Here is a 21,797-nt window from a genome sequence, read left to right as displayed (position 1 = left end):
CCAGCCAGTTCCATCCCAACTTCTCCTGGGCTCCATCCCTCGTGGCCCTGGCTGCCCCTAGGAGGGCTGCTGGCCTGCCACTGTCCCAGGGAGGGGTGAGGGGTGCTGTAACTCCCCCCCCCCCCCCGACCCGGTGAGGGGTGCTGTAAATCACCACCACCACGACCCAGTGAGGGGTGAGGGGTGCTGTAACTCCCACCAATGACCCGGTGAGGGGTGCTGTCACTCCCCTCTGCCTCGTCTTTTCAGCTCGGTGCCTGCAGCATGTGCACACCTCCCTGCAGAGCGCGAAGCCCCCGCCGGGTTCGGCAGAGGGGGACGGGCAGAGGGGGACTGGCAGCCCCTCGCAGCCCCGCTCTGTCCCAGCACCACCGTGGTGTTAGCGGAGAGCCCTGCCGTGCCCGGGGGGTCCCCCTTCCCCCTCGCTGTGGGTCCCGGCGGAGGCCCTGCCCTCGCGGCCAAGTCTGGCCTTCGTGCCCGCCTGCCCCCGGCCCAGCACCCCGCCGCCCGCACTTGCGGCACCCCGGCTGCTCAGGAGAGATACCCCACCACCACCCCCCCCACACACACCCGCCTCAGCCTGCCGGCGGAAAGGTCTCAAATCGCATTCATTCCGTACGTAGATGTAGTTAACCCCTTCCTGCCCCTCCAGCTGCCCCCCGCAGCCCCCCCACCGCCGCCACCCTCCTGCTGTAACACACACCGGGCTCCGGCCGGGGGGCGGCTGCAGCACGGGGCCGGTGGCACCCGGGAGCCCGTGCCTCATCCCTCCCCGGGTTCCGGCTTGATACTTTTTTTTCTCTTTTCTTTATTTTCTCTCCTCTTTTTTTTTTTTTCCTCCTCTTTTCTTTTTTTTTCTTTTCTTTTCTTTTCCCCTTTCTCCTCCTGGCCGTCCCGTCCTGCCTATTCGGGACCCGCGGCGGGGCCCGGCCGCCGCACCCCATATACAGGCATCGGGCCGGGCGGGGGGCGGGCGGCGAGTGGGAGCGGCGGGGGGCGTGGGAGGGGAGCGGGGCCGGGCCGGGCGGGAGGGAGGAGGGGAAAAGGGGGGGGGGGGGGAAAGCCCTTTCCAAAAAAGTATTGGATGTCTTGAGGAATGCAGTCAGCCCCCTGGGAAAGGGCATATCTGTGAGGCGCTGCCCGCCCGCCGCTCGCACTCGGCCGGCGCCGCGTCCCGCACGGAGCAGCCCCGCGCCCGTCCCGCACCCGTCCCCCTCGGAGCCACTCGCGCGGGGACGCGCCTAGCCCACCGCCGCCATGGATGCCATCAAGAAGAAGATGCAGATGCTGAAGCTGGACAAGGAGAACGCCCTGGACAGAGCCGAGCAGGCCGAGGCGGATAAGAAGGCGGCGGAGGAGAGGAGCAAGCAGGTCTGCACCGGGGCCCGGGCCAGCGCCGGGCTCTGCGCTTCCCGGCTGATTCCCCCCCTCCCCCCCGCACCCCGTATCCCCACCCCGCTCCTTGCGGAACTGGTTGAACTTTCCCTCGGGCAGCGCTTCCCCCGGCGGGGGGGGGCCGGAGCCCGGCTGCAGGCGCCCCCCCGCCCCCCCCCGCGCCCCAGCCGGCAGCCGGGCCGGGGGACAGCCGCGTGGCCGCCGGGCCTTTGTCCCAGGGCACGGGGGGGACAGACTGCCCCGGGCACCCGGGCAGCAACGGCCAGGCGTGCTGCCGGTTGGCGAAGGGCCCCTAAAGCTGTTCGTCCCCTCCAGCAGGCTTGTCCGATCCCGGCCGCCTGCCTGCCCCCTTGCCATTCCCGTGTCCCATTTTCCGGGCCTTCTCCAGCCCGCCTCTTCTACACCTGGGGCTTTATTCGTTTGCGGGAGGGGGGCACACTGGTTGCACGTTTCTGGGAGAATCCTGAAGGAGGAGGGAAGAAGGGAGAGGGATTTAAAAATTAATTTCCCACTTTTCTGAGCCCAGGGAGAAACATGTTTGTGCATTGTATTTCCTCTTGTGCACCTAGTTAGAGGATGACATTGTGCAATTGGAAAAGCAATTGCATGTGACGGAGGATGCAAGGGACCAAGTGCTGGAAGAGCTACACAAGTCTGAGGATAGCCTCCTCTCTGCAGAGGAGAATGCTGCCAAGGTATCGTGCCCTTGCCGCAAGCAAATTGAATCTAACTGTCTCTCCTCTCTCTCTCTCTCTCTGTCCTCTTCTGTCTCTTCTGCACTCGCACATCTCCCTTTGCACGATCACGTTGCCTGCTGCACCTTTTCCTGCCCGCCCTCCCCTCTCCACCGCTTTCCACCCGTATCACAGCTGGAGGACGAGCTGGTGGCTCTACAAAAGAAGCTGAAGGCCACTGAGGATGAGCTGGACAAATACTCCGAGTCCCTTAAAGATGCACAGGAAAAGTTGGAACTGGCTGACAAAAAGGCCACAGATGTAAGTTACCCCCATCCCTTTCACCACCACCCCAGCACAGGAACCACACGATCTCTGCACAGGACAGCCAGGACTCCTACCAAGCAGCACTCCAAAGCTTTGCAGAGGGCAGGGTCCAGGCACCTCCTGGGCAGGGAAGCGGGAAACACAGCACTGCCTCCTTGCATGAGGTTTGCACACGGTCAGAGGTGTTTGATTGGGTTTCTGTGCAGTCGACACGTGCTTTTCATGGGTACTTGCCGCTCTAGATGTGAAAGTAAAGAAAGAGTGGATTATCTGTTCAGGTGATGGGGAAAACGGCTGAGGCTGGAACAACACTGCCTTGAAAATTAAGCGGAATCGGAGAGTTACTAGCAACTAGATGCAGGAGAGGGAGGTCCAGAAGAGCAGGGGCTGCCAGTTCTGTCAAGAACGGTGCTCCTAGGCAGGCGTGCGTTAGAGCTGTTACTAGATACTAGTTTGGTGTATGGCTGGTCCCTGAGATAAAAGATCCTCTCCTAGGTTGTTTTTTCCTGAAAATCACTGGAACTGTTGGGCTTGTCAAAGAAAAGTTCAGTCTCGTGTGAGAGAAAATCGTCCGGAAGATGATACTTGCTAAGCTTGCAGTTCAGAGGACAGGGATCCTGGGAGCAGGCTGGGAGTTATATATAGCTCAGCACTTTATATGGTAATAATGCAAGAGCTTGTGCCTCTCCCAGGCCTTCATCCCACCCACCTGTCTGCCCCTGACATGCATTTAATGGATTGCATGCACGGAACCGCGCGAGTTTATTGTCTCTGCAGTCAAGGTCCAGATCTCTATGGCGGCTGCTGCTGTTCCGTCGGTTCTCACTGGGTAGATCTCTGGCCTGAATTACAGGCTTAGGTGAAACCATGGTGTTTCCAAAGTAGTGACTGTCCTTTTCCTATACATTTAAAAATTAACCTCAAAGCCGTAATAGAAAGAGGAGCCGCCACGGATGAAGCAAGCAAAGCATGTCAGGGGGAGGAAGGGTACTTTTAGAAGGGGAAATGTTACCAAAAACAGCTTAGCGTGAAGGACAGCATGCTTTTGTCTCATTTTACTTCTAAAATGAACAAAGGGTTAAAAAGGTTTAAATTCAGTATGGGAGTTAGGTTGTATAACTTTGAAAGAGAACTCAAGAACTTAACATAAGGGTGCATGGGAGCGGGAAAGGTTGTGTGTAATGTGGATCAGATGTCCTCGGTCCTCTGCGAGGCTGCGGGATGAGAGGCAGCTTCCTAGCAGGACGTTTAGTTAACTGGTTCAAAGGAACCGCACAAAGATCCAGGGGAGATATTCCTTATAAGGAAAAGTATGCAGACTATTTGGGAATGGCTGGCCTGGGATGGAGGCAGGAGAAAGGCTGCTAGAGTCCCTGTGTGAAGCGAGAGACCTCTCTAACCAACCCCGCTGCCATTTTCCTTCGCTGGAAGACAGTGCTCGGGGGCAGTTGAGCACGGTGTTTGCAGCCGCCCCCCCGGTGGGGGCTGGCGGGTGTTCCCCAGGTGGGTGCTGTGCTCCATGGTGGGCCTGGGACCGCCTGGCACTGCCCGGGCACCTCTTTCCTGGCACCGCGCGGGGTCTGCCTGGCGCTGCAGCTGCCCCGGCGTCTGCCCTGCCCGGCTGGGTAGGGGCAGGGCTCAGGGAGGGCCCGGGCCAGGGGCAGGGGCAGGCAGGGAGCACCAGGGGCAGGCAGGGAGGGACGGCTCGGGGGAAGTCGTCTTGCGCGGGGGGGCGAGGCAGCCTGGCCGCCCCGGCCTGACTCACCCCACACTGCCTCGGCCTCCCCGTGCGGGGGCAGCGGCGGGCGGGGCGGACGGGCCGCTCCGTGCCACGTTATTCCGCTCGTGCTGCGGCGGCGGTTTGCGGGGGGGAGGCGGCGGGTCCCGGCCCCGGCCCCGGCCCGCGGGGACCCGCCCGCCCGCCCGCGCCGCCAGGGGGCGCTGCCGCCCCAGCGCGCCCACCTGGCGCTGGCCACCGCCCCCCCGGCCCCGCCCGGCCCTGCCCCGCCGCGGAGCCCCCTCCCGGCCGCGGCCCGCCTCCGCCTCCGCCCGCCGCCTCCGCCTCCGCCCGCCGCCTCCGCCCGCCGCCTGCCCCGGTGCCCGCCCCGGGGTGCGCCGCGCCGCTCCCAGCGGGTGCCGGCAGCCCCGCCCCGGTGCGCGGCGCGCGGGGGGACTTCCGGGGCTGGGGCGGGCGGCGCAGGCCGGGCGAGGCGCGGGCATGGCGGCGATGAGCTCGCTGGAGGCCGTGCGGAGGAAGATCCGCAGCCTGCAGGAGCAGGCGGATGCCGCCGAGGAGCGGGCGGGCCGCCTGCAGCGGGAGGTGGACCAGGAGCGGGCCCTGCGGGAGGAGGTAGGGCCGCCCGCTCGGCCGGGCTCGGCTCGGCTCGGCTGGGGGGCCGCGGCCCGGTGGGAGCGGCCGAGGTGCTCCCGGCGGCTCGGCCCCTGCCTCCGCCGGCGGAATGGTCACCCGCGGGCGCGGCGGCGGGCGGCGGCCAGGCCCGGGCGGGCAGATCCGGGGGTCGGGCCCGGGCGGGCAGATCCGGGGGTCGGGCCCGGGCCCGCAGGTGAGCAGCGGCCCCGCAGCGCCGGGCGCGGCCCGGCGGGGGGGCTGAGCTTGGCCGGTGTCAGACCGGGCGCTTTGTGTGAGGGCCTGGGCGAGCTTTTGTGACATTTTGGGGGGCTTGGCGAGCGCCACTTGCCTTCGTACCCCGTCCCGACGAGTGCAGCTGTGGGGGGCAGCGTGCCGATGGCCAGGGGGCTGGGGGCTTGGGGCCGAGCCCGAGGTGGCCGCGGCTGGGGGCTGCCCACAGCGTCCGGAAACACCGCAGGGCCCTGGCCTGGGCCCTGGCACTGGCCATCCACACTGTGCTCGGCGTGTGGCCGTGCCTGGCCCAGGCGGGGCAGGAGCCACGGGCACGTCGTGGGCAGAGACACGGTGAGGTGTGAGCAGCTCCCGCGGGCAGCGGGCGCGTGTAGGTGTGGGGGGCACTTACGGCGGGACAGCTGGTGGGGCTGGGTGCCCTGCCGTGGGTGTCGGGGCGTTGTGGCAGCTGTAACTTGGTGTTTCCCACTGTAAAATGTAGTGTCCTTTGCAGCAGGCTTAGTGTTTTCGGTGGTTGCATAAAGGTGATGCAAAAGAACAATTTTCTTATGTATGTAGCTTATTACAATAGTAAAAAATGGTGATTATTGGGTTCCCTTACAATATGGGGTTTTGTGCGCATTCTGGGCAGCAAGTGCGAAGGAAGCGCCTTCTGATTGCTTGCAGGTGATATTCCCAAGGGGCAAAATGTGCCTCCTTACACTTCTGTAACTACTGCATTCTTGCAGGTCACTTCACACATCCATTTTTTTCAGTGGGGAATCACGTCACAGTCATTAACTTGTTTCATAAGGGTTTCTATGTTTAAAAAAATACTTGTATTTGTTTTCTAAGCTTTGGTGAAGTAAAAGACATCAATTGTCCTATTTTCAGTAACATATATTGTTCTAAACAACGTATTAAGGGATTCCCGTTCAAACGGGAAGCTTTCATGTCACCTTCTGTGGCGGAAAGAATGGTGCTGGAGAAGTGACTGCAGCGCGCTGGTGAAGCTTTGTCTTCAGGGCTCAGCCACCTTGCTATAAGGCTTAGGACCCTGCAGGTTAATGTTTGTCTCTTCCCTGGAGTTGGCTTGTGCAGATGATGTGGCATTCTGCAGAGTACATTTACATGGGATTGAAGTTTTTGTTTGGAGGGGTCAGTGCTGGGGTGAATAAAGGCAGAAAACTGAACTCACAGACACATGTAGATCTGTGCGTCTTCCATAATGCTAGCTATGTAGGGTTTTTTTTACTGTTGCAGCTGTGTTTCTGCATGCTTAAGGAAGGAGGCTTTGAGGATATTACAGCAAGCAAACTGAGGTGTGAGTCTGACCCTTCCCTTAGTGTCACACCTTACATGTATAGCATGTGACCAGCTAGGGTTGTTTTGTTCGGTTCTTTTCTTCCTGTGCAAGGTACAGATATGCAAACAATGAAAAAGCTAAAGCTGTAGCCAAAACGTATCACGCCTTACAGCTTTTGATTGTTACACCAGATTGTTAAAAGTTTCAAGGCTATGATTAGCAGCTGCTGCCTTAGAAAAGAATCTGTGGTGAGCACAGGCATCTCAAGGGGCTGTTGGTAATCGTGTTTTCAGAATGCATTTTTCTTCCTTCTGGAAAACAGAATCGCTCTTACAATGGTAATAATTAACACCCGATGGTAACTTATCCATCTCATCGCTCATTGTAAAAGTATGTGGCGTATAAGTGCTACGGCAAAACCGCAGGAGGTTATGTTTGTCTGTTGGCTGTGGGAGTGCCCCAGTGTTTTTCCTGCCTCGCCGTGTAAGGAGGGAGCCCTGCTCTGCACGGGGCGACTGCGCTGCCGCCGGCTGCTGAGCCCGTACTGCCTCGCTGCCCCGGGAAAGGCACCTGGACTTTAGTCGCCCTCTGTTTTCGAAGCGTATTATATGCCCTTATCGCGATGAGGAGTCTTGACATGGTAATAATTAACGTGTAACATTAAACATTTCTTAAGGGTAACGTTTACAAAAGGTGGTTTTCTTTCTCAAATGAGAATGTTCAGATTCTCATGTTTGAAGCCAGAAGTCTGAAAATAGAGTACTACTGCTTGATGACATTTCTAAAGATTTTATATTTGGGTTAATGGGGATCTCTAAAAGTGAAGTCACTTCTACTCCTAGTTCTACACATTTACTGTGCAGACTCATTAATGTTCGAATACATTATTAGTTTCCCTTCTGATCATTCCGGCGGGGCAATGTTACTGTGATGTCAAAGGTTGTTCTACTTGTCCGATGTGTAAGTTATTCTTACTTGTGTTACGTACAACAAAATTCTAGCTGTGGCCAGCTGTATCCAGCTGCCTCCGGTTAGTAAAAGCAACAAGTAACAGTTCCCTAAGTTTTTAATTAAAGTACCAAACTGATCAAACTGATCCTTCTGGTATCTACTTTGGATTGAGGGTTTATTTCTACCCCTACCCACCTCGCCACCCAACTAGATATCATAGAAAATTCAGATGTGTACTTCCTCATATATAGCAAGATAATTTTCAGTACTAATTAGGAGTAACTGTTACTCTTGGAAGTAATTAACTTTGTAGAATAATGACCTGTTTATATATATTTTGGGCTTAATATCCTTTTGAAAGAAAGTAAGTTTAACAATGAGATTACTACAAGGCTGTTATGGAACTTGCTCTGCAATTTATTAAGCAAGCGTAGGTTTGGGGGTGTCAGAAGTAAAGGCTTGTAATGATAAGAAGCAGATGAGTTGCAAGCGCTCCACAGAAAATGATGTGAATAGGTAATGCAAGAGGAGCAAATCCGGGGGAAGTTTGAGGATGGCAGCCTTGGGGGGAGGGGCGGATAGGTGGTGTAAGCGATTGTTGCCTGTATCGGGGCCCCTTTGAGATACAGCCTCTGCTGATGCCCTCCTTGTCAGCTCTTGCGTAGCTTGCCTGTAGCCAAAACCAGTGTGAACTGGGGCATTTCCTAGGCATTCCCGTGCACTCTCACTGTGTTAGCTGTCTCATTCCAAATGCTGATCTAGGTGTGGTTTTGCATGTTTATCCTGAACCCTTCTTACAGAACTCAAGGGAATATTGGGACAATTCTTATTCAAAATATTGCAGAACTCATAAATAAAGCATTTTGGGTAATGTTGAAGAATGGGGTAATTAGTTTGTGTTGATTCGATTAAAAAAAAAAAGGCGGGAGGGGAGACTATAACAAGTTCATGTCTGCAAATGCAATAACAGAAGATATTTGGGGAATGACGCATAGATCTTCCGGTGCTGTTCTTTTTCGTATAAATTGTACATTCCTTAATGCACTTCATTTAAAGGAAGCATTAATCACTTTTTCCTCCGTTAAGCAATAACCTCACAATTCAATGAGGATGTATACATTTCTGTGTATGGGCTTTTTAGGGGAAGAAGTAAAAAATGACTGAAGTGCCATTAAGTGGCACTAGCAGGTACGTGGGATAATCTTTTACAGGAAGTGATATGCGCCACCTTATTAATTAATTAATTTCTGTTCTTCCTGTGCTCAGGCTGAGAGTGAAGTAGCTTCTCTGAACAGACGCATCCAGCTGGTTGAGGAAGAGTTGGACCGGGCACAGGAGCGCTTGGCTACTGCCCTGCAGAAGCTGGAGGAGGCAGAGAAGGCTGCAGATGAGAGTGAAAGGTGGGTGGGGCCGCTCTTAAATGGATCATTGCCCTTATGACAAGGATGATAATTGCCAGGGTGTGGATTAAGGAAATAAATTTAATCGCTCCTACGTCTCAACAGGTGTAGTCTGCGCTTCCTTTGCCTAGCTGGACTTCAGTTACATCTTGTCTGTGTAGGGATGTCCAAAATGTGTAGGCTTGAATTCTGTTGTCCAAAATGTGTAGGCTTGAATTCTGTTTCGTGTCTCAGTTGTAAAGATATGATTTAAGCGGGGTAGGGCTTCTGATGGATCATGCTGTGTCCTGTGAAAACCGCTTGGCCCAGCCCAGGCTTCTCCATTTGGATAACAACTTTCTGAGGGTGACGTGTGCTCTTGTGCTGTTGGGTGATTCTTGGGTTCATTGTGGGATGAAAATCTCACCTGGAGAACAGCAGAGTGCTGGAGGAGGCTTTGGTTCTCCTGTTGGCAAGATTGGTACGTGAAGCTGAGCAGAGGAGAGCAAGCATGATAATTCCTTCAGATTTAGGCTGGGATTTCCAGAAGTACTTAAGTTAGGAACTCAAGAGTCGCAGCTTTAGAAGATCTCTTTTATTTCTACCAACTGTATTTCATATCTGTGATAGTACCTTTTATTGGGGAAAAAAACCTACCTATTCTGCTTGTTTCTTTCTGCCTTACGAACAGTGCAGCTTGTTGAAAAGAAAAGCCTCTGAGACTCACGATGTGTTATAAAATCGTTAAGAGAATTTGGGTCAAACATGCATGGAAGGGGCAATATGCAATGTTCCCTGTTACGAAGGAGTTAAATTTTGCTAGTGCAGAGTGCTTCAGTGCGCTAGGGCTCTGACATGGCAAAGCTCAGGGGAATCTGTTTGGCCCATAAACATAATGCCTGCCAGTCCTGCAGGGGCTGTAACATGCTGTTTCATGATGAGTGTAAAAGCACAGATGTCTTGCTTCTAAAGTCCTAATAAGATGACTAAAGACCCTTTATTTACCTTGTTTTCCATCAGTTTCAAATGAAAAGGAGTAGCACAGCTGAACTGCGGTAAGAGCTAAACAGATTAAATTTTCTTTCTTCCGAAGACAGGTTTCTTTCCTTTGAACTCTGAGGTGTGAATGCGCAGGGCTAGATTGATGGTGTGAAGAATCAAGTATCTGATGTGCTTCGTCCACCTTAATGCACTTGTCTGAAAGTCCAGCTCTGGTAGTGGTGGAGCTGGAGATAAACTGGCAAGCCCTGAACCTCGCATTTCCTGTTTTTCACGTCTTTCAGAGGAATGAAGGTCATTGAAAATAGAGCCCAGAAGGATGAAGAGAAGATGGAAATCCAAGAGATCCAGCTTAAAGAAGCTAAGCACATTGCTGAAGAGGCTGACCGCAAGTATGAAGAGGTCGGTCCCTGAGTGCAGGTCATCTGTTTCTAAAGCGCTTTAGGCTGTGCCTGTAAATTCTTTTGTTATCCTCCCTCGCCCCCTGCTTTGCCATTTAAGTTCAAAAGATCACAAACACCACTCTTCCCAGCTATGGAAGGAAGAATGGGCACCTGGATGCTTCGGGGGACAAGGTGGCAGGAGATCTGTGTCCAGATCTTTGCACTGAAACGGCTGAGAGTATTCCCTGGTCTCTTAGGGAGAAAAATACTTCTAAGTTGCTTTTTGGTGAATGAAAGAGAGGTCTTGAAAACTGCCAGATAGTAAAGACTGAAATGAACAATGAAGTTGTCACATAGTCAAAACTCATGTGTTGACCAAAAAAGGGAAAGAGACCCGGCTCCCTGCTTTGTAGGTTCTAGAACCAGGTGGCGTGTGCTGCAGCAAGGTAATATCCCCACTTGTGATTTGCCTTTTCTGGTAGGTGGCTCGTAAGCTTGTGATCATCGAGAGTGACCTGGAGCGGGCTGAGGAGCGGGCTGAGCTCTCAGAAAGGTAAGAGTTGAGCTGCCCCGAGATGTGTGAGGTGCTACAAGACAACTGTAACAGCATGAAACGTTGGCAGTACACTGCGTGTTCAGCTCCAAGCTCTGTTTTGCTCATTTACTCTAATGGTCGAAATAAATAGTCAGTGCCAAAGTAAATGTGTTCATATGTGTGTGCGCGTGTGTGTTGTCACTGCATGCTGTACCTGCACACTGATTTTGTGAATGGCTTTTGTGCATTTCATGTGTTCACTAACAGCCAAGTCCGACAGCTGGAAGAACAGTTAAGAATAATGGATCAAACCTTGAAAGCATTAATGGCTGCAGAGGATAAGGTACTGATACTAATAAACAGTCTTTAGGTTTAACTGCAACCCGAGTCTCTCAGCTTCCATAGCCGGTTAGCTCACTCAGTAGTAACAACTACATCCTCGCTACGCTCTTTACTCTCTTTGCATCTTGCTTTGGTGGTTTTCTTTCGTCTATTTTTTGTTTGTTTATTCATTTTTACCTTTAAAGCTGATCTTTTGTGCAGCCAAAAAGAAGCTGAACTGTCTCACGTGTAAAGGCTATGTAAATATTTCTGTGTGAGCCAAGAACTGTAGCTAATTTCTGTCTGGTCGTTGTCTTAACGTACACTTGAAATGGCATTTGGCATCAAAAAGAGTTGCTTTCAGTCTGTGATGGATTCAGCTGCTTTTGAGGCCGTTCTTTTGCTCTGTAATTGTTTTCATTTTTCTCTATCTTTTCCCCCTATTTTCTCCTGTTTCTTTTGCTTGACTGAATCTTCCATCCGCCCCTTTCCTGCCTTCCTTCCGAAATAACAGCAAATGTGCTGAGCTTGAAGAGGAGTTGAAAACTGTGACCAACAACCTGAAGTCGCTGGAGGCTCAGGCTGAGAAGGTAGGCTAGAGACTTACGTGAGAATGTGTCCCTTACGTTGTCACCTGCACCGCCTGTGGGGTTTTCTGTATATGCTGGTCACTGCAGCATTGCAGCAAGGCCATCTGGACTTACCGCTGAGTTTATATTTGGCTCGTGCCAGAACCTAGTATTTCTTTCAGTTCCAAATAGGTCAGTATTATTTGACCACATGTTCTGTTAAGTAATTTGACGGGATTAAATATTATTTATAGAGTGTCTCTCAAAATGGCACTTGTGTGCCAACATGAAACTTCTCCAAATGCCACTCGTTTTTAAAACTGTGCTACCAATTCCCACTCAAAGTTCCCACCGTATAGCACTGGACTATTAACTCGAGGGAAGTTTGGCTCTTGTAATAAACTGTGTATTACTGCAGTCTGGTAAGTGGAATTAATTTAGTTATACCCATGTTAATTTCTTGTATACGGTTGACCTATTAGAAGAGAATCTCAAATGTGGGGTTTTCTGGTATATTTAGAATACCTGGTCTAATATCAGCGATCCTCTTTCTAATTACAGTACTCGCAGAAAGAAGATAAATATGAAGAGGAGATTAAAGTCCTGACTGACAAACTGAAGGAGGTAAAATTCGAGCTGTTCTTTACAACACATCTTCCAGCGCAGCTTTGATTCTTCTAATATAAACATTTCTTTGACGCTTTAAGCATGAACAAATCATTTTGGAGATGATTTGGTGTTAAATGTATCTCCTGAAAATTAGTATTGCCTTATTATTTGCTGCATTTCATTGTCCTTTTTTTCTCATTTCAATTTTCGTTCCTCTATTTGTAAATACTATGTGTATTTGCTACAGTAGTCTGTATTTGTCTTGACTTCAGGCTGAGACCCGTGCTGAATTTGCCGAGAGGTCAGTAACCAAGCTGGAGAAGAGCATTGATGACCTAGAAGGTATGGGGTTTTGTTTTCTCACTTAGGGTGGAAATACAGATTTTTTTATTCTCCTGTTGTGGGTTTGTTTTGTTTTCAGTACCCAGTTCTACACACCTGACTTGTCCTGCTTATGTAAATGGGCCTGCCTCAATAGGGAAATAGGCAAAACGTTTTCAGGTTGAAATGTGCTGATGACTTAAATGCTTCAGGTGAACAGTGTTTTGCTCTTGCCTGTTCCTTTTTCTCTCGTGTTCTCAAGACTACTTCTATTTTTTTGCTTTATACTTTTCTACTTGGAGATACAGAAATGTATAGGGTAAATGATTAGATGATAAGTATTTTTATTATCTTACTAAAAAGCTGATGAAGAGCTGTGTTACATTTGAAATAATTAGGAATGTGGCAAGCTAACCTAATTTTTTCCTGCGATAAGTGTTGGTCAGGGGCAGGCATTTTGTGTCATAGACCAGTTGCTGTTTTTCAGTGAAGCAAATAGATTGTATAGAGAATCAGGAGGACAGCTTGTTTAACCTCAGAGGGTTTGTTTAAAGGTTTTGATAAATCTTTCAGAACTCCAGCAGAATAGTTGCATGTGCTTTCTACCTCCAGAGAAAATAATTCAGTAGTGGTTTGTAATTAAATGTTATATGGAGTTTGCTATTTAGACACGTTAAACTAAGTCTAGGATTTTAAGAAGCTTGATTGCTTGGTATGGCAGGCTGACTTCTGCAAAAAGGGTATGAAATATCTAGGTAGCTGCTGAGAACTTATCGCTGACTCAGGAAGGAAGCAGAGAAGATGTGTTCAGAAGGAACAAAAATTGCTGTAGGAAGCTGAGTTTATGACATCACACAAACCAGAGTGTTTTCTAAGAAAAAAAAACCAAAACACAAACTGCTAGAAAATAAGTGGTAAAATGGTAGCATTCTCCTTGAGTCCTGTTTTTGGATCTTTTCTTCCAAGCCTCCTGTGTGCCCTCCTCATGTATGTTAAAACAAAAATCCAGGACAGCGAAACATGGATTTTGCTTCTCTTGCACGCCTTTTTTCTTAGTTTTGTCTGTGTCACAGGTTGCTCCACTGGCAGTGCAGTTAATGAACTTGTCATGTAGAACTATTCACTGTTGATTTTTATTTTTTTTTTCAATTCTTCTCTAATTTTGTAACTTTTGTTTTGTCTGTCGCAACACCTCTTTCTGTTGCTCTTCCCCTTTCCTACGGCTTCTGGATGGTATCCTGTGCCACCACCTGCACCTTCCATCCCGTGATCACGCTCCATTTCTTTGCACACCTCTGCCTTCCCTTGGGGGATGTTAGATGAGCTCTATGCTCAGAAACTGAAGTACAAAGCCATCAGCGAGGAGCTGGACCATGCCCTCAACGATATGACTTCCATGTAAATGTCTTCCCAGCTTGTGCCTGCACCTGCTTCCCTGCCCTCTTTGATTGCGCAGTTCCGCCCTTGTGAAATTACACTCCCTCTGTAGCGGGAGATGCGTTCATTTTTGCAAGACTAGGTGTACAAAATACCATGAACAGTTTCTTTACCGAGGCAGAGTGTGGGTGAGTGTTGTGCCTAGCCTGGTAAATACTCATGGTGATTTTGTAAGCTGCCTGATAAGCATGTGTTTACTCTTTCATTCTGTATCTGCAATCCGTGTGTCTTGTGGTTGCCCTTTGTCGGTAGCTCTGCGTTCACCCTTCCAGTTCACCTCTGTTCAAGCATTGCCTACCAGGGCCCGTCATGTTCACTTCACCAAAGAAAATTGCTTTGGTATGTGTTGCATTCAGAGCGTATTCATCTGCTGTCACAGTTTTTCTCTGGCAAAGTTCCTACAAAAGTTTTAAAGAAAATTAGGTTTAGCTGTATTCTCTGTTAGTGACAGTGGAAAGTGCTTATCTCTATTTCCTTAAGGCTCTGAAAATCTCTGCTGTTATCACTGCATTACAAGTGTGGGAATTGGTTTAAAGTACTTTGCCATTTAAACCCATAAAAGTCAGTTGTTTCTGCATATTTGGTGGGAGGTAGTAGTAATTTACTTTGCATACACCAAAAAGGTGGTTATACACTCTTTATTGTTCTCCTTAGGACTAAAGTTGGTATCAGGCAGCAGGAAAGCAGGAGAGTGATCACTTGTAAGGTGTAACTAGTCTCCGCAGCGTTTGATACAAACTGGCTGCTCTTACATCAGCCTAAAACTCTGAACAGAGGTCAGCTGTGCTAAACCCACCTTCCCATGCTCAGACCTTACTTGCATGAATCTGGTACGGTTGACATGGGAAAGAGGAAGAGTTGTGGCTCTCGGGTGCTTGCGAGATGCGATGGTTTAGTCTCAAGGTTTGTTTTGGGAAGCCAGCATGCTTTCAGCAAGGCATAAGCTTTGCTCAGACATGGAAATGTAGTTTGCATGCACCCATATTTTAAAATGTTTTTTCTTTGCATTTTTTCGTTCCTATATCTGTTCATTACTTCCCTCCCTTTCTCTCCCAACTTTTTAGTGGGGATCTAATTTTGTCTGCTTTGATTTTACTGTATTTTTTAATTCCCCCCACCCTCCCAACATCTGCTTTTGCTTAGTGGCTAATCAAGCAAATGGATTTCTTTTTTTCCTCCTCTGTGTACAGAGATTACAGTATTTCTTCAAATTGGGATATTTCTAAGTGGAAAACAGACTTTAAAATGTGTTCTACTGGTACATGAGGACACTACTGTAGCATTCCAGTCCTGGCATGGTGTGGTGTTTATCTAGTAGTCATCTTGGCATGCTGGCCTGTGCTGTTCCTGCTTTTTTGGAAGTCTTTACTGCACCTTTTTTATTTCCTACCTTATCTCACTTTTTCTTTTCACGCAGATAATTTTCTTTGCTTCACTTCTCCAAAGACATCTTCATCAGGCTGGACAAAACATCTTTCCAAGCTTTGGATGTTTCATGGGTTCATTGTCCTGTCTTCTAGCTTAGTTGACTCTGTTCCTCTAGCACCTGGCTCAGAACATGCTCTGCTTGTGCTCTGCTGTACAGAAACTCTACATCTCTCAATGTAAAATAAACATCCCAGCTGTATCCCTTTTGCTATTCCCTTGCCTTTTATTTAAGTTATTTAAATAATTATTTCAGTTACTAATAAAATTTGCTTTTTTTGCCATTAGGGATTTAGATCTTTTTTTTGTGTTTCTTTTTTTTTTTTTTGCTACAAACACTTTTGCCTGAATGTTGACAATGCAAAGCCAGTGACAGCAGTCTATGGGGTGAGAGTACACAATTCCACAATACTGTTGGTATTTTGAGGTCAAAACTGACCAGTTCTGATCTTGGTCTTTCTCAAAATCTGAGGCAGATAAAATGGCGAGTAGATGTAACGGAGATTTTTTTCAGCTGTTATTCTTGGGCCAAAATTTTTACAGACGCTACTTCCTCAGGGTCGTTTGGTCATGGGAGCATGGCTGGGGGAGCAGTAAGTCCTTGACACCAGATTTTTCATTTAAAGTCAGAAATTGTCTTCTAGCTTGATGCTGAAGGCTTCTTGTCTTTATATAAATGTGTTTGTTCATTAACTTAAATATCTGAGATAAATTTAAAGGGACAGTATCAAAAACTTCAAATTATTTTTTTCACCCAAAAATAGTCTTTTAAATGTCCTGCAAAAAATTTTTCCCCCTTTTCATACTTCAGTTACTCTGCAAAGATATTGCCTGCTAGCTTTTGGGTTTTTACACGACATGCTTCTCTGGAGCAGCACGGTAGGATTGGAAGTTCAGCAGGGCCATTTCAGTAGTTCTCCACTCTCTGCTTAGCTCAGGCTTCAGAGTTTGAATTGCACACTCTTGAGAAACGTTTCAGAACTGGAGTAGGAGAAAACTCATCATTACACTACTAATGAAATGTTTCTGCTGTGAAGTGGAATGTACAGATTGCAGGTTTGAAGGCCTAAACATTGGCTTTCAGCTGATTAGGTAGTGCCTAATTAAGGATGAAGCATTAAATACTGACACCTTGCCTTTTTTTTTGTACTGTTATTTGCATCTGGAGAGTTTATTGCATTGTTTTAACTTCATTTTCTTCACAATGAAAACAAATTGTTTTCCAGTTCACGTTAAAGTGAATCAGTTTAAACTGGGTTGATTCCTGATCATGCCTGTTGCTGTATATATTGCTGAAGTTCCTAAGTCACCACAGCTAAATAAACTCATCATAGCATACCTGAGTTTTAGTTTTTAGCTAGTAGAAGAATGTAAACACGGCTTTCTTGTTCAACTTCAAAGTTATTCAGCAGTGAAGTGCAGGCTAGATTTTCTGCCCTCCCCAAAACTTGTGTTCCAAGTAAGGCCCGCAAACAGATGTGTTCTCTTACTCCCCTGCCATGCTTGGGTAACTTCATCTCATCCCAGTTTTTTATCCCATGACACGTGTCCTGGTGTTATCCTGTACTCGGGCTTCTCCCCATAGCCAGAGTATGTCAGCAGTTACAGGTAGTCCAGATAATAAAGTTCAGCTTACTACTTCTCTGTTGAGATACAGTAAGTGGGTTTATACACTGTGTGTGTTGCAGGTGAAAAGTAAAATGTTTAGTGTGAAGGTTAACCAGACACAATGGGATAAGCGTTTGTAAAGTGACTGGAGCTGCTGTGGTTAACTTCCCAAGTTCAGTTCAGGGAATGCAGTCTGCGGACACTCGGCTGTAGCAGCTCCAGCTCCTTCATCTATTGTGTGTTCTGGTTTATTGTGTCGGCACTGCTGGTTTTCCCCTCAATTCCTTGCGATACTGTTGTTTCTTAAAAGAAGTCAAAAAAGCAAAATCCAGTGTAAACCTGGTGATTTTTAACACAGTAATATTGAACTTCAGTGTCAGTCCTTGCTTTTCCTTCAAACACACGACAGGCGCTCTGTGCTGTAGGGTGATGAGTTGCTGGGCAGAGGACTGGGCTGGGCAGGTCCTCGGTGACTGTGTAGAGGGTTTCGAGCTGGCCCCGCCGCGGTGTTCCCTCATTGCAGCATGTTCTAGCACCCTTGCCCTGGTTGGAGCTGGCCTTTACGTGGTACATTCCACAAGGTCTAGCCACATGTAGCTGGTCGGGTACCTGAGGTTGTTAGCGGGCGCGGGGCTGGCTGGGGTGGCCCCTGCCTGGGCGCTGTGCTGAGGCTGAGCCTCGGGGGCTCCGTGCCGGAGCCTGAGCTCCCTGCGGTGGCTGCAGGCGGGGCCCGGCCCTCTGCTTCACCTCTGGGGTGGATGGCGGCCAGGCAGCTGCCCGGGGGCAACGGGGGCTGCTGTACGCTCGGGAAGGGCTTCCCAGGCTTTACCTGGGCCTGCAGCCCCAGCTCGGATGTTGGGAAAGGCTGTCAGTCTGCCTCGGGCAGAGAGCGAGGTTTGTGTGGTGAAGGCAGGCATCAGCCTCTTACTTCAAGTTATGTTGTCATGTTTGAACAACGGCTTTGCCAAACAGTGAAATTTTAGTTACTCTGAGGTCTTGATGTTTTTTCCGCATACATACGACACTACTGTGATGAGAGAGACAGGACCTGGCTGCTTGGGGAGCGGCGCGGGCTGAGGGCCCTGTAGTGCGCGCTGGCTGTGCCAAGCCGCAGGAGCCGGGGCCGTCAGGAGCTGCCGCCCACCATGCAAGCGTGTCCTGCGGACCGGCTCGCTGCATGGCTTTGCCGTTGCTGCACCCAGAGCCTGCAGGGGAAGAGGATTTTTCTGGAAGCTGATAGGAAGCTGGTGGAAAGGAGCCAGAAGCAGTCATTTCCTGTAGGGGAATAGTCTGGGATCAAGAGGTCGGGAGCGCCGTTTGAGTCTAGGCTGCTGAGAGGAAAATGGACAATTTGAGAAAACAAGATGGTCAAAGCCCATCATGGAACGTTCTGCAGAACAATCCTTATTAAATGCCCTGCCACACAGAGCTGTGGCTGTTCCCTTTGAACGTGAACAGTCTTTTCCGTTTGCTGTATTAGAGCAACACAGGTTTTCATGCTTCTGTTTCACTTTCACTGAATGCTTTCTTTCAAAGTACAGCTGGACAATCTAGAGGTGTCAGAGTGTCGACACCAGTAACAGAAGGACGTTTCCCTACCAGCAACACCATTTCAGCTGTCAGATGCCCCAGGAAGGGAGTACGGGCCAAGTCAGACGTAGCGGTGTTTGCACCGATCACTCCTGCTGCTCCTTACCCTGGCTGAGATGCAGTTGCTTTCCCTCCACTGACAGATGAGGTTCCACCACATCTTAAACAGTTTACAAGGAAAAATGGCACTTGTAAAACAAGTCTTCCACACACTGTACCTAAAGATTAAAGCGGGACTTGGTTCTTCCGGGAATCTAGCTGCAGTTCTTCCATTTCTGTTCCCACTTGCCTGTCTCACAGCAGTTTTGCCACAAGAGGAGTCTTAGCCAGTTCTTCATAGGTTGTAGTAGCTGTTCCGTGGAGTAGCTATTGAATTGCTAGAGGTCTTAGAAACAAAGGTAAAATGTTTCTCTGTATGTTACTGAACTGTCTGTGGTGTGACCGGTTTCTTTATTAACTCTTACGTAACTGTTTTCTCTGTCTAATCTGTCTTCATTCTGCCTCTTTTTTTCCCCTTCTAACCTGCTTGCTGCCTGTACAGACCAACTCTACCAGCAACTTGAGCAAAACAGTCGCCTAACTAATGAACTAAAGCTGGCATTGAATGAGGATTAAACTTTAGTGTGACTATTCTTAACTTGTTTAAAAACTGCTTCTTCCAAATTTCCTTAAATCAGTGAATTAAGTGAATCAGTAAATGTAGAAATCAGTAAGAAACCTAGAAATTGATTTTTTTCAGGCTGTTGACTCTGTGGTAAATTGGATTAAATTCTCAGTTTTTGTTGGAAAAATATGAAAATGCTTCTTCTGAATGAGGCTTCTCGTTCTCTGTATGCACACCTGCTTTGGAGGAGCAGTAACCTTGTTGGCTGTGCAATAGCTCCTTTCCACTTCAGTAAACAGCTACAGCATTTAGCTAAGAGTATCCAAAAAGTAATAGCTTGCCTTGTGGAGAGGCGCTCAGTTTACCTGACTTCATGAATTGGCCCTGAGATTTTTACTGGAATGTGGATGAGAGAAAAATGTTCATACGGGTTCGTGTTTTCTGTATTTCAAAACCAACATAAAGGATACTTACAGCTGTTCTGTTATCGGGAGACTTTAATGCAATAATTTTGCATTACTATGAATTGGGCTTGTATCTGACTTAACAAAAAAAAGAACAAAACCCAAACAAATAACAAAAAACCACCAAAAACCCCTAGGAATGGGAGCTCCATCTGAAAATACACGGTCAGTTTAAAGGTATGCTTGCATTAGTGTGGAGTTACAATTGCGGGACTCCGGTAGGGCGCAGCTCTAGAACATTGTGCTCATATATTTTACAAATAAGCGTGTTACATGACTGTCCTATAAAAGTGTGCATGCAACATAAAGCTATTAACTTTGATTTTATTTATTTTCTAGAAGAAATAAATTTCTTAAAGGTCACTTCACTGAAGAAGTGATTAGTTTTGATTTTTTTTGTTCTTTGCAAGTTCTGAATTACATGAAACTTAAAGCATGGATCTGCAAAGAAAATAACTATTTTCATTATTGCTCTACTTCAAAAAAAAAAAAAAAACACAAAAACAAACAAAACACCGAACAACAAACAAACCATTCACCATCCCCCATTCCTATAAGCAAAGAACACATAAGCATTGTGTCTCTGTTGGCTGTGCATTTTCTTAACAAATGCAGTTGCCAACAGTTCTAAACTTGCATTACTTATCATTTGTTTTATTAATTCAGAATTATCTCTAGTTATGTTGTCTGGGGACACCGGTATTTATGAGCATGCACATTTCTTAACTATCTAAACCCTCCCGTAGAAATGATGATTGCATGCCTTCGTGTTCTGAGAATCAGTGCCTCCAATGAACTGCTATTCATGTTTTAATTTTCTAATCCCACAACAGAGAAAGTGGCGCATGCCAAAGAAGAAAACCTTAGTATGCATCAGATGCTGGATCAAACTTTACTGGAGTTAAACAACATGTGAAAACCTTCTTAGCAGCAACCACATTATTTGTCTTATTATTTTTACACCTGCTTGCCGTGAAACCCCATAAACGTGTCTTTATTTTAGTTTCACCGCAGTCACAAGAACATCTGCTAAATTATCAGGCAGGGGTCAGGGGAACACCAAAATGGGCAAGCCATATGCGGGTTAAGCGATATTATATTATGGTTTAAATGTGCCATTTCCCAACAAAAATGTTACCTACACTTTGTAGAGAGTTCAGCAATTCAGTATGCTTAGTCTTTTGAAGAATCCTGGCTGTGGCAGAAGAGTGTCCCACCTCAAGTGCCATCTTCAGTTTTTAGCAAGGAGCTTGATGCATGTTCAGGAGAGATCAGGTGGAAATGGTGCTATTTCAAACAAAAGGTTCTACTGAAGTCTTTTGTTTGATATCAGACAAGTCAGGAGTTGTCCAGCACAGTAACTTATTTTTATCAGAATTTTACTGATCTGTGAGAATTCGGACTTTCTGTGCCTTCTAATTCAATAAAACGAAGGTATGTAGACAACAGAGAAAAGTGAAGGCTTTTGGAGGTTTGAAATCATGTTCTTGCAACTCAATACAGAAGTGTAGGTCAGCATTTCACCTTGAGTGTTCATTCGGTTGTATTTTTCATGTTGAAATGAAAGATTCAATAAATTCAGGAGAAAACATAAATTTGGAAGAGATTGTTTTAAAATGTATTTTATTTGTGTGGATCTGGGGGAGGGGGAGGAATTTATAAACCGATATTCGCCTCACTTTTTTTCACACTTTCTTTGAGCAGTTTTAAAAGTATACCTGTATGTAAACATTGTATAATGATATGGAATAAAATGCACATTTTAGGACATTTTTTAAATTTTGCTCTCCTGTGGTTTGTTTTTCATCTCATCAGCTTTCTGTGTATCGCTGTGTGAAATACGCGCCCCTCTCGCTGGGACACGCCGTCAACACGCTGGCGCTTGGTCTCCTCTGGGCTGACGTATGACAGCGCGGGGGTCCGGGCTGCCGGGGCCTGCAGCTGTGAGGGGCCCTCCCAGGGCCGTGTTGCTGTAACCTGTCCCCATCGCGTGATTGTACCCCTGCACGGGTGCAGAGCGCAGCTGCCCCCGGGGGGTGATCACTCACTGTTGACCAAAACTGTTTTCAGTAAGATCATTGCAGAGCTGCCGTAGAGTTCTATAGGGAGTGAGCCCTGACGGCCACGCTCTTGGAAACGCTACCGTGTGCTTTCGTGTCTGGCCGGTACTACGTGTTCATTTGCTTCAGTACAGCGATAAACCTTCCCAAATAGCGTCCGGTTCAAGAGAGATCCTTTCACCCAGCTTTTCACTACTGGTTGCTAATTTCTACACGTGTAGGTATCCATTTGAATTACGAGGTCTGTAAATGAGCAACT

The 21,797-nt window shown here is 48.1% G+C and overlaps 1 protein-coding gene across 28 annotated transcripts; it reads left to right on the top strand.

Moving 5' to 3' along the window:
- The first annotated feature begins 1,063 nt into the window (after positions 1-1,063).
- On the top strand, positions 1,064-21,257 carry TPM1 (tropomyosin 1). Of its 28 annotated transcripts, none has more exons than XM_055806904.1 (10): positions 1,064-1,371; positions 1,965-2,090; positions 2,265-2,390; positions 8,501-8,634; positions 9,897-10,014; positions 10,478-10,548; positions 11,366-11,441; positions 11,982-12,044; positions 12,302-12,371; positions 20,312-21,257. In XM_055806904.1, the coding sequence occupies exons 1-10, from the start codon at positions 1,258-1,260 to the stop codon at positions 20,392-20,394; spliced, it is 981 nt and encodes a 326-aa protein (XP_055662879.1). In that variant the 5' UTR covers positions 1,064-1,257; the 3' UTR covers positions 20,395-21,257. The 28 variants fall into 28 exon arrangements, with proteins under 28 accessions (XP_055662879.1, XP_055662772.1, XP_055662892.1 ...); XM_055806797.1 differs by lacking the exons at positions 1,965-2,090; positions 20,312-21,257 and adding exons at positions 13,670-13,748; positions 15,205-15,496; XM_055806917.1 differs by lacking the exon at positions 20,312-21,257 and adding an exon at positions 13,670-14,352.
- Positions 21,258-21,797: the final 540 nt, after the last annotated feature.

This window comes from Falco peregrinus, chromosome 1, assembly GCF_023634155.1.
Source record: "Falco peregrinus isolate bFalPer1 chromosome 1, bFalPer1.pri, whole genome shotgun sequence".
Taxonomy (NCBI): Eukaryota; Metazoa; Chordata; class Aves; order Falconiformes; family Falconidae; genus Falco; species Falco peregrinus.
The sequence above is the reverse complement of the archived record's forward strand: the minus strand, read 5'-3'. Positions and strand labels throughout refer to the sequence as shown.